A 17208-nucleotide genomic window follows, 5' to 3' on the forward strand; every position below is an offset into this window, starting at 1 on the left:
TTCCCATTATCTGTCCTACCCTGTTGTGGTTTAGACACAGGAGTGGCACTCGATAATTTGAGGCCAGGCACTGCATTAGGACGTTTTAGTCGATGATGACCACGTGTAAGAGAACGGTCCCATGAAATTCTATGTCACCGAGCAGCAGCAAAGCAGTCTTTTTTTTTTTTTTTGGCCAGTCCTGGGGCTTGGACTCAGGGCCTGAGCACTGTCCCTGGCTTCTTTTTTGCTCAAGGCTAGCACTCTTCCACTTGAGCCACAGCGCCACTTCTGGCCATTTTCTGTATATGTGGTGCTGGGGAATTGAACCCAGGGCTTCATGTATAGGAGGCAAGCGCTCTTGCCACTAGGCCATATCCCCAGCCCAGCAAAGCAGTCTTAGTCTGTGTCTACTCATCAATATTGTACAGGGACAAAAATCACAGAACAATGCAGTTGTCTGTCATTAAGCCACGCTTGACTGTGCTTCCAGAAAGGGAAAGGTCACCCAAACCATGACCTTTTCGATTCACGTTCCCTTTCCTCTATTAAATCTAGTTTGTATTTATTTAACGAGACTCTCCTCGTCACAACATAGAACTCCTGTGGTAATCTCTGTAGTCTCGCTGTTTGTCAGGCTCATGAAATTTTAATAAACAATCTCTTTTTTCCCCCGTTGGGCTTATTAAACATATTTAATGTTGATAACCAAGTTTTAGGAATGAGGCGGCAGCCCCGTCCTCCACGTCCTCTCCCAGGACGCCCCTTCCCTCCCTGGGGTCCCACTTCTTACTGCAGGTGGTCCGTAGTCAGTGACTGGTCCAGCGAGGGCAACCAAGGCCCCACCCCTTCAGCCCAGGTTATGTCTTCTCCCCGTTACAGTTCCAGAGCTCCATGAGCAACCGTTTGACTATTATTCCCAGTATGCCTCCAGAGATGAGATTCAGCATTTCCATTTATTGCCAGCGAGTTTTAGGGGGAAAACTAGTATTTTTTTGGAGGGTGAGACTTTACTGAGACGGGCTGACCTCATGTGGTTTACGGACACATAAAAAGTAGTTATTTTGTACGATCAGCTCACAGTTGGTGCTTAAACGGTAGCTATTATCACGCGAGGACCACAGAATCTCCGTGGCCACGATGGCAATGCGTGAGATGAGGCCAACAGCAGTCAGAGGTGAGAGAAAGATGATCAATGATAAAATGGCTCTCTGAGGTGATTGGGCTGCGGCCCCAGGTTCTTCCAGCCATGCCAGCCAGAAGAAACAGCACAGAAAAAACCCAACAACTTCCTTTTGCTTGCAAAAAGAACCACAAGTTTCTTTTAATTTAAGGTCCCACCACTCAGGACATGCTTTAGGAGGAAGAAGGAATAGTAAAACCAAGCAGGAAAGTACCAGGTAGATTTACTGTATTTCTTAAGAAAAAACAAAAAGAATTCCCCTACTAAAATGCTTGCCAGGGTATGGTCCCTTCTGTCTGCTGAGCACCATTTGGGTGGTATAACATCACTGGCAGGCCTACAAAGTTATCAATAAGGCAGATAGCCACAGGCAACCAAAGAGAATCCTATGTCTGTCCTGTGCTGTATCAAGTTCTATGGGTCTCCTAAGGCCCACGACGGGGCCCTCCCCACCTTGTACGACTTTACCATTCACTTAAAGCTGACCAAGAGCCTCTGAGCATTAGGACAGCGTGACATGAGTTGCTTTCATATGACAGGTGAAGAATGTTATGGGGGGGGATGGGATTGAGGACTTTCATTTTATGAGAATGCTTCATAATTCAAACCAGTGAATCTTAACAGGGCTCCATAGACATCTGGGGCAAGAAGATCCTTTGTTGTGTGAGACTCTTTAATACCATGACCACCACCCAGTGAGAGCCATGTCCCTCTTCAATTATAGTGGCCACGACATCACCATGGGTGGATGTCTCCATGGCAAATGCGTCCATTCATCGGTTCAACTAACCAACTAGCCACCACTTGATAATAACTTATCAACTATTTTAGCAAATCTATAGATCCTGTGTCCTGGCCCATGTGTGCATGACTATCAAAACCAGGACCCACACTGTGATTCTCGCAGAGGCTGCCGGGAGTTAAATGAGGTCTCCAAGAGACTCCCAGAACCTCACAAACGTCACTTGGAAAAAGAGTCTGTGTAGTTTGATGAAGTGAAGATCTCAAGATCATGTTATTTTGGACGATCTGGGTCACTCCTAACCCCAGTGGTAACTGTCCTTATAAAAGACACACAGAGAGGAGAGAGTGCCATGTGAAGACACAGGCAGAGCCTAGAGTGATGCTACCACAAGCCAAGGGAAGCCTGGCGCCATCAGAAACGGCGAGGGGCAGGGCAGAGTCTGTCTTAGAGCCTTTGGAGGCAGCGAAGCACTGCTGACACTTTGCCTAGGACTTTTGGCTTCCAGATCTCTCTAAGAAAGTAACTTCCACGATGCTAAGCCACCAGGATTGTAACGAGCTGTTATGGCAGCAGTAGGAAACAGATACAAGGCTGTACAAGTTCCTGGTCCCCGCCCTCCCCCCCCCCCACATAAACAGAATAGTTTTCTAAAAGCCCTTGAAGAACAAAATAGTACATTGTGCGTAACTGCTCACTCGGGAGGTGTTCAGTCTGAGGTGGCAAAAGCTCCACAGAGGACGTCGGGCAATGCACCCGCCAGATCAAAAATAGAAACAACAGCACAGACACCTGACAACTCACTTGCTGATGTCATGAGCCTTCAGAGACAGAGAGGCCTTGACATCAGGCACCGCAGGCCTGCCTGGGCCCCCCTGGGTAGGTGTCTGTGTGGGTTGGGGGGCCCGGGGCACACACAGGAAGTGGGGGAAGGGTGCGGCTGCACCCCTTTTCGTGTCACTGGGGTGCAGGTCTGCGGCCTCCCCCCACGTTCCGGAATCTAAGCATCTCTTCCCTTCAGGGCCGACGTTCTGTTCGTCAGAAGTGGCAACTCGTGAGGACAGGTACATCCTTCCCACTTGCTCTAAGCTTGGGGCCCGGGTGGTATTGGAAAGAGGGCAGCAGGGACTTGTCTGAGAACAAACAACCCAAACTCATGGACTGTAGGCCACAGGCTTGTCCTCCAACCACGGGGAGCTGCCGGCTCTGTCCTAGGCCTGTTCCTAGGATAAAAATGCCCAGAACTGAGTAAATAGGAAGCAGAGAAAGGTAGTCTCAAAGTTCGGAAGGTGGGGCACTTCAGGACCAAGGCTCCAGCGGAGGCCATGTCAGGGAAGGCCCTGAAGATGCCACTTGTTGCTGTGTGCTCCCAGGGCCGCAGGGAAGAGGCGGGCCGGTCCCTCACACCTCTTCTAAAGGACGCTGGCCTCCTGGGTGAGGCTGTCTCTCTCCCGACTCGCTCGCTTCCCAAATGCTCTACCTTTCGGTAGTTATCACATGCGTAGGGAGTTCCAATAATGGAAGTATTCTTAAGAGGACAGGTACACTCAGACCACGGCACCTCCCAACAAATACCAGCACACCGTGTCAGGGCGTCAATGTTGAAATTAGGGGGTTCACAATGCCCTGTGTCTGGTTAGGTGACAGGTTTAAACTCGAAGCTAACCAGGTTCAGTGTCTGACAGGTAAATAAGAGTACAGGGTGGTGTCAATCGGTCGCACTATCTGGGTTTTGTCTCTCTGGCCATTCTGGAAGGTACCATGAAGCTTGAATTCCCCTGTGTGGTGGTAAACATGAGCAGGATGGCAAAGCAGGCTGTGTTTGGGCCTCTCACCTTCTTCAGGCAAGCAACACCTAGGGGAGGGGAGGGAAGGGGAGGAGGGGAGGGGAGGGGAGGGGAGGGGAGAGGAGGGGAGGAGAGGAGGGGAGGGGAGGTGAGGGGAGGAGAGGAGGGGAGGGGAGGGGAGGGGAGGGGAAGGGAGGGTAGGGGAGGGGAGGGGAGGGGAGGAGAGGAGGGGAGACAGATTTGGAGACTCCCTGTGTGGGCTTGTCTGGGTCATGCTCTACCCCTTGTTTTCTAAGGCTCATCTTAACCTCTTTCCCAGACAAGCAAATTAGCACCTTAGAGGAAAATATAATGATATAAGCCTCCACTCGTTATGGAGACTCAGAGCTTCCAAACAAACACAGTTTCCTATGACTATCCAACACAAGGGCAATGGAAAAGAAAAATCACGGAAAGCAGCGTATCGTCTTCATTTGGTGCATTGCTTGAGTATCTCTACCACCTGCCAAATTTCTATGAGCTCCTGGGCACCAAGGCTGGGCATTATTTCCACTGCTTTTCCACGTTGTGGTTTTTTGAGACAGGGTCTCACGATGTAACCCACACTGGTCTCAAACTTATGGCCCTCTTGTTTTAGCCTCCTGTGGGCTGGGGTTACAGGTGTAGACCACCAAGCCCAGGGTTTTATTGTTTTTAATGGCACAATGGAAACATCATGAGGCTATTTGCATAGAAAGCACTGGAGACTAAAGATAAAAACATGATATGGGCAAATATACATGGAGTAACTGTGCCACACATGGCTTGTGCCACAGGAAACTCCAGCAATTCTATTCGATCAAACTCAGCTAAGTAGTGGGTGTTGGACGCAGCTCAGTTCGGAACGGTTCTTCCGGAAGGACATGTGTTTGGCAACTCGGAAGGCACTGGCTGCATTTTCAGTACTGGAAGGATGATGAAAGAAGACAAGTAGTTGGAAGGCAAAATATCCATTGAAATTAAGGCCAAGGGAGGGGAGGGGAGTCCAAAGTCAGGAAGCAGAGGGAGAGAGGGGCTACTCAGGAGAATCTCAGGCCTGGAGCTCAGACTGCGCTCCTGGATTCTCCACTCCCAGAAAGCTTCTCCTCCAGCAGCATTCTTCATCTTGGCTCCTGGGTCTGAGCCTGGGCCACAGCGCGCCACGCCTCCCTCGTCCACATTCCCGAATCTCTGGTCTTCTACTTCCATTTCCTAAACCCTCCACGCGTTTCAATCCCATCTCTTCACTGGAAGAGTAGTGAAGAGTAGAGGCTGCGGTGATGGGCTGCTGGGGTTTGAGAACAAAGCCTACTGCCTACTACTGATTTGCTTAGCCCCTCTCCACTTCGTTCCCTCCTCCATACCGTGATGGCGATAATGGTATTGTTCGATGAGGCTCTACATTGAGAAGTCAACGAGGAACCACACACGAGGTGCTTTCAAAGGCTCTAGCCGCTACCACCATCACCACCCCACCACCAAGACCTTCTTCACCTGCTCCACAGTCAACGCCACCATCACCTTCGTCATCATCATCAAGAACCTCCAATGCCACAAGTGCTTCACGAGTTGAGATTCATCATACCAAAGACCAAATCAGACCAAATCAGATGAGGGGTTCAAGCAAAGGTTCTCACCCCTCACTCGTGGACACCTAAGGAAGCTGGCCCTCGGAGGGTCTCTCCTGATGCCAACTTGCATCCTGCCTGCAAGCAGTCCAAGAGAGCTGGCCGGGCCCAAAGAGGGAGAGGGGAGGCCATGCACACAGAGGGCGCAGCGGCCCCCGTACTCACCCGGACCTCCGTCTGCACCGTGCATTTGACCAGTTTGAAGTTCTTCCCAGGGTTGAAGCTGTTGCTGTAGAAGCAGACCTTGAGGATGCGCACATCTTCTTTCTCCACGTCCACCGGTACCACCACCATGGGCTCCGGGGGGCCCTCGGGCCGGCGTAATGTGCCCACCTTCACTCGGCTCAGGGGCTCAGACACCCCGGACATCCTCTCGGACCGTAGCTAGGACCGGCACATGGCAATCCTGCAGAGACGGCAGAGGGACAGTCCTGACAAGGGTCGGTGGATGGCACCCACCGAGCTCCAAGCCAGACGCAGAGGACACGTCCTCTCATTCCTGAAGGTTCCCCTCCAGGGCATCCAGCGTGCACACACGCGCACACACACACACACACACACACACACACACACACACACACGGCTGGCTCCCAGGCAAGGGGCCCCCACGGAACAAAGGCAGCTGTGGGAGGAGGCGGCCGCAGCACCGTTCCAAGGCACTGGAGAGCGGAAAAAGCAAGGAGTGAGGCCGTAGAAAGTAGCAGGAGAGAAGCAGAGACAAGGAGAGAGGGCCGGGACCAAGTGGGAATGGGAACGCAGGGGAACTGGGACAGGGAAGGCAGAAAGGACCCAGGCACGAGGGTGGGTGGAGGCAGGCAGGGGCAGAGACCCTCATCCGCCCTTCAACCCCAACCACGCCAGAGGCCTAGGCCCCACGGAACACCACCGAGCATGCCCCTTGTCCCAGGTAGGATGACCGAAGAAAAAAACACCACTCTGCTTCCTAGTTCAAACCCCAGGATTGCAAGAATCAAATCAGAACAAACCAGAAGAATCCCAGACCAGTCCTGACAGCCCGGCTTCGCAAAGAAGCTCGTGGGTCTGTAGTTTACCCTGGCTCTGCCTCTCAGTCCAACGGGACCACCGAGGATTACTGCCTGTGGACTGTCAAAGGAGACGAGTTCTGCTTGGCCCTGGTGCTGTGGAGCAAGGCTCTTCCCTGGGAGAAACGCTGCCTTCGAGCCCTTCTTTGGAGCTGCCTCTGTGTGGGGCTGAATTGGGGACCTGGCATGGGTATGCTGTAAATATCTCAGGCGTTTTCAGCCTGGGCTGGGGCTACGGCTATAGGACAAGCTTGGTGTCATCCTGAAATCTTTAGATCTATCCTTGAGGAAAGAAGATCCCTCTTTCTTCAGAAAGAGACTTGGGACTTCAGAGGGAAATTATCGGCCTGGAAGTTGTTCTAAATGGTGAATCTGGCAAAGTTGAAAGACAAACGCAGTCAAATATTTTTAAAAAATGTAATTGTAGCTTCTTTTTATTCTGTATATTTAATTCCTTTTTCTTTTTGTGACAGTACTGGGGTTTGAATTCAAGGCCCTTGGACACTGTCCTTTAGGTTTTTCTGCCTAAGGCTGTAAACTCTACTATTTGAGCCATAGCTCCACTTCCAGCTTTTTGAGAGTTTGTTGGAGATAGAGGTCTCATGGACTTTCCTGCTTGGGCTGGCTTTAAACTACGATCCTCAGATCTCAGTCTGCACTAGGCTGTATATATTATTTCTCTTCTATGCTAGGCACTAGAAAACACAGATGTAGATATTTCTTATCTTTGAGGAGTCTTTTTTTTTTTTTTTGCCAGTCCTGGACTTGAATTCAAGGCCTGGGGGCTGTCCCCGAGCCTCTCTGTGCTCAAGGCTAGCTATCTACCACTTGAGCCCCAGCACCAGTTTATTGAGGATAAGAGTCTCAGGGACTTTCCTGCCTGGGCTGATTTTGAACCATGATCCTCAGATCTCAGCCTCCTGAGTAGCTAGGATCACAGGCGTGAGCCACCAATGCCTGGCTTTTTTTTTTTTTTTTTGAAGCAAATGCATTATGAAAACCCAAAAGAGATGTGAAGAAGAGGGAGTGCAGAAAATGTCCCCTAGGTCAGGGGCAGATAGACAAGGGAGGCACCAAACACAGCTAACAAAGACAGACACCATCTGGAATGTGAATGATGGAGAGGAGCATGTCCAACCTACTTTACTGTAGAGACAATGTCCACACATCAGTATACCTGTAGCTACAGCCCTGTCTGCACAACTGACTAGCCATCCCTGCATTCTAGAAGGATCCCTAATTTCAACACACATCTGCCGAGCATCCTGTGTGCCAGTGTCCTGCCACGTGATAGAGAAAGGTTTGATGATTTCCCTTTGAACTACAACGAGGAATCCGAAGGAAGTTATCGAGAATGAATCCCAGGAAACACTACTAAGAGAGGGGAAATGTGTGCATGGGAGGGGAAGGTGGCCCGTTGAGGGATCCCTGGTCACCTCCCATTCAGTTCTGCTGGAAACTAGAACACATCCACTCAGAGAGAGAGAGAGAGACAGAGAGAGAGAGAGAGACAGAGAGACAGAGACAGAGACAGAGAGACAGAGACAGAGAGACACACACACAGATAGAGAGACAGAGACAGAGACAGAGAGAGACAAAGACACAGACACACACAGAGATACAGAGAGAGACAGGGACAGAGAGACAGAGACAGAGAGAGACAAAGACAGAGACACACACAGAGATACAGAGAGAGCTGGGGTATTTAGACTCAGCTTTGCACACTTGTTCCCAGCATCTACAGCCAGTTCTGCACTAGCGAGAACTCAGAAAGCACAACCAGGTGGAGTGAACAGCTGAGAGTTGAGAGTGAATACTGAAATAGTCTGGCCTGAGATGATTGCGCAGGGGATGGCAGAAATACCACTAGGCGACACAAGTGTGAAAACAGGCCTCTTGCCCCTAAAGACAATACACTCTGGCAGGGATACACACAGGAAACTAGGTGCAGTTAGGTAGAGAACCCACACACAGCCGGCCCCAGTGTTTCTTGGGCCAGCGGCCTTTGGTGTCTATTTGCAGGAGTTAATTTACAAGATGTCTTCAGAAGGCAGAGTTACAAAACTGGTGTCTGCGGGAGGAAGTGGAGTGGCTTATGGTATCTGTCTCCTGTGACTAGATTCTCCCTGCAAAACACTGGATGCTGTGTTCCCTAATATTCCAAACCTAACCCCCAAGACGGCGGCAACAGGAAGCGATGAAGTCATGAGGGTGGAGCCCTCACGGATGTGATTGCTGTCCTTTCACCTGAAAAAGCGTGTTCACCTTTCTGGCAGTAGGTTGGTGATGCGCAGCCAGGAAGAGAGCTTTCACCTAAACTTGACCATGCTGGCAGCCTGTCTTGGATTTCCAGAATTGTGAGAAGTGAATGTCATTTGTAAGCCACCCATTGCTTTGTGAGAGCAGCCTGAACTGACTAGACAGAAGTCCCAAGGCTCTGTGAGTCTTTCTCAACATGCCGGCCTCCCCAAGGCCACTGGAACCATCAGTGCTGCCGGGAAGGTGGACGCGGTGCTGGGAAGAAGGGCATCCTAGCCACAGCTCAGTTCACACCACAGCTCCCAGGCAGCCACGAGGAAGCAGGCGAGGTTTGTCTGCAGCTCTGGAAGTCCCCAGAGCTGCCTCATCAACCCAGGTAGCAGCCTCACTCAACGGGTCATCACTCCAAGGAAGGAGAACTGGGAACCCGGCAACCCCCTGGGAAGAGTGTGAGAGAATAGTTAAGCAGGAAGGTGTCCGCAGAACTCAGGAGAGCTAGCTGGTGAGAGCTGGGAAAACCCCACGTTTACCTATCTGGAGAGAGGAGTGGAGGAGAAAGCCCTCTGTGACAGACAGAATACAGGGGTAGGGGTAGAGGTAGAGCGGGGGACTTAGAAGCCAGGGCCCAGTTGAGGTCAGGGCCAACTCTGGCGGGAGTTTAGGGCAAAGACCTCCAGGTGCTTCTGGGCCTGAGCTGCTGCCGTTACTGGCTCATGAAAGGTAGTGCTTTCCAACTTGAGTTGCTAAAAGGAGGTAAAAATCCCAACCACAACGCCAGCACCTGTCACTCACCGCGGGTGGAGTGCACGATGGTGTGGCCATTTTGGAAGACAGCTTTGGAGTTTCTTACAAGATGAAACATTCTTTTACTAGATGATCTAGCAATCACGCCTCTTGGTATTTACCCAAAGAAGTTGAAAACTTATGTCTACACAAAAAACCTACACATGGATGTTTATAGCAGCTTGACTCACAATTGCCAAAATGTGGAAGCAACGGAGATGTTGTTCAGTAGGTGAACGGATACACAAACTGTGGTGTATCTAGCTAGTAGAATGTTATTTAGCACCAAAAATAAATGAGCAATCAATCCATGAACTATAAGGAGGAACATTCAATACACATTTTTAGGTAAAAGAATCCAGTTTGAAAAGGCTACCTACTACATGATTTGGACTCTGTAACATTCTGGCAAAGGTATAAGTGTTAAGACAACGAAGGACCAGTGGTTTGCCATCTTGAGGGACAGGGAAAATGGTCAAGGAGCACACAGGAAGTGAGAGGGCAGTGAAACTATTCTCAATGGTGATATCATGGTGGATACAAATCTTTGTGTCTTTGTCTAGACCCCCAGAACTGGGTATAAGAATGACCCCTGGAGAATCTGGAACCAACCCAGATGCCCCTCAGAAGACGAATGGATCGGGAAAATGTGGTACATATACACAATGGAATTTTATGCCTCCATCAGAAAGAATGACATTGCCCCATTTGTAAGGAAATGGAAGGACCTGGAAAAAGTTATACTAAGTGAAGTGAGCCAGACCCAAAGAAACATGGACTCTATGGTCTCCCTCATAGGGAATAATTAGTACAGGTTTAGGCAAGTCATAGCAGAGGATCACAAGAACCCAATAGCTATACCCTTATGAACACATAAGATGATGCTAAGTGAAATGAACTCCATGTTATGGAAACAATTGTTATATCACCGTTGTAACTACTTTCAACGTGCCATGTGTAACTGTAGCTTCTATTATTGATGATCTTCTTGTATCCCCTTCCTGTGGTTGTACCTACACTATCTCTGTATCTTAACTGAGTATATTGGAAACCATGTATACTGGTATTAGAACTAGGAAACTGAAAGGGAATACTAAAATCGAGAGACACAAGGTAAAAAAAAGACAAACAACTACAAAAGCAATACTTGCAAAACTGTTTTGTGTAAATGAACTGAACAACTCATGGGGGGGGAGGGAAAGGGGGAGGGAGGGGGGGAATGAGGGAGGAGGTAACAAACAGTACAAGAAATGTATCCAATGCCTAACGTATGAAACTGTAACCTCTCTGTACATCAGTTTGATAATAAAAATTAAAAAAAGAATGACCCCTGGTGCGAATTATGGACTGGACAATAGTGATGTACTAGCAATTGCAATAAATATTCTACTCTGGGGTGAAATGTTGCTCTTGGGGGAGAGTGCATATGTGAGGATAGGGAGATTCCTCTGTACTTTATCCCCAGTTTTGCTGCAAACTTTAAACTGCTCTAAAAATAAAATATCTTCAGGAAATAGTATAATGAGAAACTACAACCCGAATCCCACAGGCTGATCCACTTGAGAGGTTGTCTCTCAGCCTGACTGAGCAGGGTCTGCTTCAGTTAGGAGCCAGGTCTGATTCTAGCCGTGTTCCTTAGGAGACGCCAACTCCTATTCCTGACAACATAATGTTCCCATTTCTCTATACTTTGCCTGATTATTTGAATTTCTCACCAACAAAAGCTCGTCTCTGGCTTGGATGTTCACCAAGTCCTCTGACCTTCAGCTTTTGAGCCGAAAGCCCAGCCCCTTTCTCCAGAACGCCTTCCTGGCATTCCCAGACCTGTTGATATTCTTTGTGTCCTGGTCTGCCCCGGACCTTTCAGGAGTGTCAGAGGCCTGCACATGCCATGGCACCGGTCTAATCTCTGGCTGTGATCCATTCTGGGCTCCAGCTCACCTCCCAGCCCCCAGAACTGCTCAGGTCACAATCGAAGAATAACAAACACAAGGAAATGGGCCCAAATTAAAACAGGAAAAGTGTTGATTGGCTATAAGAACTTCTTGGCTCAAAGTTGCAAAGGGTACTCAAGGAGGCCATTCCATCTCCAAGTCCCTGAGAATCTTCAGGAAGAAAATAAGTTATGTTCTTCCTGGAAGGCAAGACATTTACCTGCCTCAGGAATCGGGAGCTGTAGCAGAATTAAGCTTATACTGAAGCATCGTGTAGTTTTTGCCCTGGATGAAAGAACAGCGTGATTTCCTTTAAACACATGTGGCGGTGCCCGTGGCTCGCTCCCATAATCCTAGCTACTCCAGAGAGTGATAGCTGAAGATCTGGGTTTGAAGCCAGTTCAGACAGGAAAGTCCATGAGGCTTCTATCCCAAATTGACTACCACAGAGCCAGAAGGGGCACAATGCCAGTGCTGAGCGGATCAAGCGGAGTCACAGCGCCCAGGCTCTGAATTCAAGCTCAAGTACTGGTGTGTATGTGTGCGTGTGTGTGCGCGTGCTCACGCACACACACGCACACACACACACACTACACTGTGTTGTGTCGGAGTTTCAGTAGATAATCTGTGGTTTCCCCCCCCCCCCAGAAAAATAGATGGAAAATATCAGCCTTATTCTCTAAGAGAAAAAACAACAACTGAAGCCTAAAGAAATCGCCCTGCCTAGCTCACACAGCTGTAGGGGGCAGTAGCCGGGCCTCCACGCTGACTGACCCCAGCATAGGTGATGAGGAATGTCCCGGGCGCAGCATCTCTGAGGACACAGGCTTTAAATTCGGTCCGAATGAGTCAAGTGCGCCAGGGCTCATCTCCCTGACGTCACACCCACCCGGCCTGCCACCTTCTGGCCAGTGACAGTTACCAAATGCCAGTGGGCTGGTGCCGTGCTCAGCGGCTGGTGTCAGGATCAGCTGCTGCCCAGCTCTGATGGCGGGAGGTGTAAGGTTGGGCGGGCCAGGGTCTGCACACGGTGGCTGGCACACCGCTGGTGGCCTTGGTGATGTTCCCCTGTGCCCAGCAACACGGGAAAGCAACACAGACAATTCATCATAAAGCTGAGTATGTTCAGCGAGGATGGTACTTTATGCTAACATAATCTGCCCTGTTCCAGATTCACAATGCACACTGGTTTATAAAATGACGGGAGTCGCTTTGGGCCTTGAGCCCCGGGTCTCTGCAGTTTATCAGCTGTGAGATCTGAACAGAAATGACCCCTCTTTGTCCCCCCCACCCCGGGACAGGAGGCTAAGACCATCTATGGGAGTCGGAGGTGACCTCTGTAAAGCCCTCTCAAACATGTGGTTTCCAAATATGTATGGATGGCCCAAAGAAAGGACCTGAAATCTAACAGCACGATGTGCCTTTAAGAGGTCCCCTCGGCCCCGCAAGTGCAATGCCGGGTGGTCAAAGCAGGGAGCTCTGGGCTGCTCCATCACGACCACCTTCCTCCTCCCTCCCCGCCCGCATGCTCTGCTCCCCTGGCCCCTTGCCCCGCCTGAGGACACACAGGCTGTGTTCTGTGGCAGGAAGCCTCACGGGGGAGACAGTCCAAGTGCCAGCCCCTTGGGTCTGGCAGAAGTCAGAATGTCACGAGAGAGGCACGCTTTAGTTCCACTGTCTCTGAGTCACTTCCCCTCGTTGTTTCCACACCAACAAATGGGGAACGCAGGCCCTTCCTATCGGGGGCCAGCTGGGTGCCGAGACTTGACTCACTGCAATGACCTTGCAATCTTAGGGGGCCATTCCTGCGTCTCTGGGCAAGTTGGCCCCTGCTGGCTCCAGGCTGAGCCCCCTTCCCAGTCCAAGTCCTTTCAGTCCCCAGGTCCCACAGGGCTGGCATTCTACTGCTCCAGGGCCCCCTTCATTTGGTTAATCCCTTCCCTCCTCTCTCAGGATCCCTCCCCACCACCTTGTGAAGGAAGGAACCAGAAAGGGTGTGATTAGTGCCAGCTATAATTCAGTGTAATTCAAAAAAGCACTCGTGGAGACTCTGCCACATGTTGGCTCCCCACCCCCGCACCCATTACCCCCTTGGAGCCCTTCTGCTGCCAGAGCCTGCCCCCACCTGGGGGCCAGTGGATGGGGCACAGGGCAGGAAGGAGAGGCGGGGACATGGAGCCCAACCTGCTCCGTGAGGGTAACGCCGCTCCCTGTGCTGGTCTAGTTCTTTAGTCCCGGTAGCTAGTCAGATTCCGCTCTCCCCTCGTTTGATCTTTGGGTTCCTCTGCTTCCCCAACCTAAACTGGAAGGGGGAGGCAGGAGGAGAACCTGAGACTGAGCGATGGAGCAAGATTCCGCCTCAAACAGACTAAAAAGAAAAGCAAATCACAATTCTTTGCTTCCTATTTGCCAGTTTTGGAATGGTTTGTAGCTACCTGTTTTTCTTCCATCTTTATTTCCTTCCAATCCCTGTCATCAAGTCTTCAGCTTTCCTCTCTCTCTCTCTCTCTCTCTCTCTCTCTCTCTCTCTGTCCTTCCTTCTCTCCCTTCTTCCCTTCCCTCTCTCTCTGTCTCATTCCCTTTTCACTCATTTGCTCGCCTTCTCTCCCTTCCCGTGTCTCAGGTACCAGGAACCACAGCAGAGCTTGGAGAGATGACAATAAACAAACAGGAATTTGATTACAGGAGTCATAATCTAGAACACACACACACACACACACACACACACACACACACACACACACACACACACACACACACTATGGGTTCTATAAGGCCGCTAAGCTTGATATCAGAAGAGCACGGAACAGGATTTGCTGACTAGGCTTTGGTATCTCAGGCATCCTTACTCAGCAAGATCAGGAACCGGAATGACATGACGCCGGGCTGGGAAAGAGAAGGGATGGTTGGGAAACAAGGCGAGAAGGTGGCAATGTATTAAGGAATTTGGGCTTCACTCTACAGGAAAGTAGATTCTCATTTAAAAATGTGTAAACGTGGCAGCAGGACGATACAAGAGATGTGACCGAGCAAGCCGCGGGAATTGTTAGGATAAAGGGGGCGCATCCAGGGAGAATGCCTTGAAGAATTCGCCAACGTCTCCGGTGTGTATTATAGTATGGTCAGCTTCAAGACACCAGTGAGACCTTACAGGCGTCAGAGTGGGGGAGGAACGGTGTCACTGGCTGTCACTGCGTCCGGGCATCCACTCTCTAAACAACGAGAGACCCCCCCCCCCCCAATGAGGAAGGCCGATTTCAGGGTCTGTGGCATCCAGCCCAGTCTGACCCCTAATGTCTCCCTCAGTCCTGTCTGGCCACTCCGGCACTGCAAGAGGGAAAAGTGAAAACCACAGGGAAGCATGGCCTCTTCCGACATTCTCCTTCCTCCAGAGGGCTTCTGTGCCTTTCCAGCCTCCCCAAAGCCAAACCATTCCAAGCCACACCTCTTGTCATCTGCTCCCGAAAAAGAAACTCTCCTCCACTTCCAACGTGTCCTGTGCTCTGCCTTCTCTCCCCACCTCCAGTACCATCCGATCTCGTTTCCTTCTTAGGGTGATCCGGATGCAACGTTGGTTGTTGGGCTAGGAAAATTGCTGTGGTGATGAATCAGTGCTCGACTTGCATGTCTGAGTTCTCCATTTTCTGGAAAGGATACCGAGGAGGCCACACAATGTGCAGGAGAATTTGCAGGTGGTTAAATGGCTTTGTCCCAAGACTGCTGAGGCAATATCCATAGGAACTTGCAGTTGGAATTGCCCTTTTTACCCTTTAGCTGGGTATTAAGGTTATAAGGGTTATAAGCTGACTATGGATTGGGAGAGATGATGACTTTAACAACAGATCAAAGAGAATGCCTTATAGCAAGTAGAACCAAAGGAGACCGGTGAAATGGGATAGATGACTTTCCTCTTGCAGATGAAGACAAGATGGTTCTGGGTGGGTGTGATGGCGCACAACTGTAATCCCAGAACCTGGAGGGCCTGGAGTTCCAGGCTGGTGTGGGGACCACACACCACAACACCCCGCCTCAAAAAGCGAGGTCAACAAGAAGAACTTGCCTCCGTCTAGGATGAGGACGGCGTGGTTTAGTGGCACCGCGGCTTATACAACAGGGTGACACTAACTGCAGGTTCACCGTTAGTCACTGTGAGGTGGCCGCCAGTCGAAGCGAGTGCAGTTAATGCTGGGGTTGCTAGCGATTCCCTGAGAGAAAAACTGTGATTTGTTCACATGTGGCCGCATCCCCGGCCCTAACCACCAAAGGGCCCCGGGCTGGGGAGCCTGTGTTCCAGGGTGAAGCCTGGAGGCTCTGACACATGCCACGGATACCTAAGGCCTAAGGGAGGCGTGAGACTTGGGAAGGCAGGGTGGACGGCTGGGTGCACATGGTTGTAGGCCTGCAGATGGGCCCCATCCCTGCACCCAACTCTAGGCTTAGGAGAAATGTAATGCAAGGAAGGAGGGGAAAGGATCTTTCTGTTTGTGTGCTGTCATCACCCTGCCTCTGCAGGGACCGATAGTGGGATCCTCTCAGGTTCTATGATGCAGCGCACTCGAGCCCCTTGTATAAGACGCATCTAACCTACATGCATCCCTGGGTTTGCTTTCAATGGTCTTTAGATGACTAATTCAATATAAATACTATTTAAATAATTATGTTGCTCTACTATTCAAGGAACAACACAAGGAACAAAGGGTTTATACATGTTCGGTACCGACGCAATGTTTTTCAAATATTTGAAAGCCCTGTTTGGTTGAACCTGGAGGTAGAGACCATTCGCATAGAGAGGGCTGACTGGATGACGCACCGTCCTATGCACAATTGCCCATTCTCACCTTTGCGTCCTTACTACTTCTCCTCTGTTGATCAAAGCAGATGTCCTGAGGATGGGGGGAAATGGCTGAGCCAGCTAGGCAGGGGCTTTCCTTTCTAAATTTTCTTTTATAACTATTTCTGTGGTGCTGTGGTTTGCACTCGGCCTCATGCTTGCTATGCAGGTGCTGTATGTAAGCCATTCCTCCAGACCGGTGTGTGTGTGTGTGTGTGTGTGTGTGTGTGTGTGTGTGTGTGTGTGTGTGTATGTGTGTCCTACTTAGTTCTTTTTAAAAAATTGTCTTTGTGTAGTTGATACACAGAGGGGTTACAGTTACATGACTGAGGTACAATCAGTACAATTCTTTTTGAACCATTTTCCCCCTTCTGACGTCCCCCTCCCATCTTTCCCTCCCGTCCACATCCCTAAGATGTCCAGTTCATTTTCCTACATAGTGTCCTCCAGACTTTTTCTCTGTGGTTGTTTTTGAGACAAGATCCTCTTTTCTGCTGGGCTAGACTGAACCACTATTCTCTTCTTTGTACTTCCTACCATGCCAGGGATTGCAGACAATGCCCAGCTTGAAATGGGGTCTAGCAGACACGTTTGCCTGAGTGGTCCTGAGATTGAAATCCTTCTCATCTCGGTCTCCAGCATAGCTGGGATGGCCAAGCTTTTCCACCTTCCAGCTTCCAGCCTGCCGCCCTGCAAATCCAGCACACACTAAAAATCTGCTTTCCGTAAACAGACATCACAACCATCCAACACCACAGCACCCATCTGCCCGGTGCCACAATCAGCCTTCATCTGAATGTGAATTGAATAAAATAACAATTTAGATGCCCCGTCAAGCAAACAGGATGCCACCTGTGCAGAAAGGACTTGGGGGAAATTAAAAATAGATGAAAGAAATCTCAGTGGTTAAAAATGCTAATGAAAACAACTTGGAAGAATCCACAACATAGTCATCAAACAAGCCAAGAGACCTAGAGGCAAGTAGTAAAAATAATTTGTTTTGGACTCATTAATAAAACTG

The 17208-nt window shown here is 50.0% G+C and overlaps 1 protein-coding gene across 4 annotated transcripts in view; it reads right to left on the reverse strand.

The window, feature by feature from the left end:
• The window catches only part of Ptk2b (protein tyrosine kinase 2 beta), a 92114-nt gene that overhangs the window by 31188 nt on the left and 43718 nt on the right, over nucleotides 1-17208 (reverse strand). For all 4 annotated transcript variants that reach the window (XM_048330401.1, XM_048330400.1, XM_048330399.1 and 1 more), the window contains exon 2: nucleotides 5503-5743. In XM_048330401.1, coding sequence (XP_048186358.1) covers nucleotides 5503-5706 — 204 coding nt within the window. In that variant the 5' untranslated portion in view covers nucleotides 5707-5743. The remainder of the gene's footprint in view (nucleotides 1-5502; nucleotides 5744-17208) is intronic.

Source organism: Perognathus longimembris, chromosome 21 (assembly GCF_023159225.1).
Source record: "Perognathus longimembris pacificus isolate PPM17 chromosome 21, ASM2315922v1, whole genome shotgun sequence".
In the NCBI taxonomy this organism is placed as follows: Eukaryota; Metazoa; Chordata; class Mammalia; order Rodentia; family Heteromyidae; genus Perognathus; species Perognathus longimembris.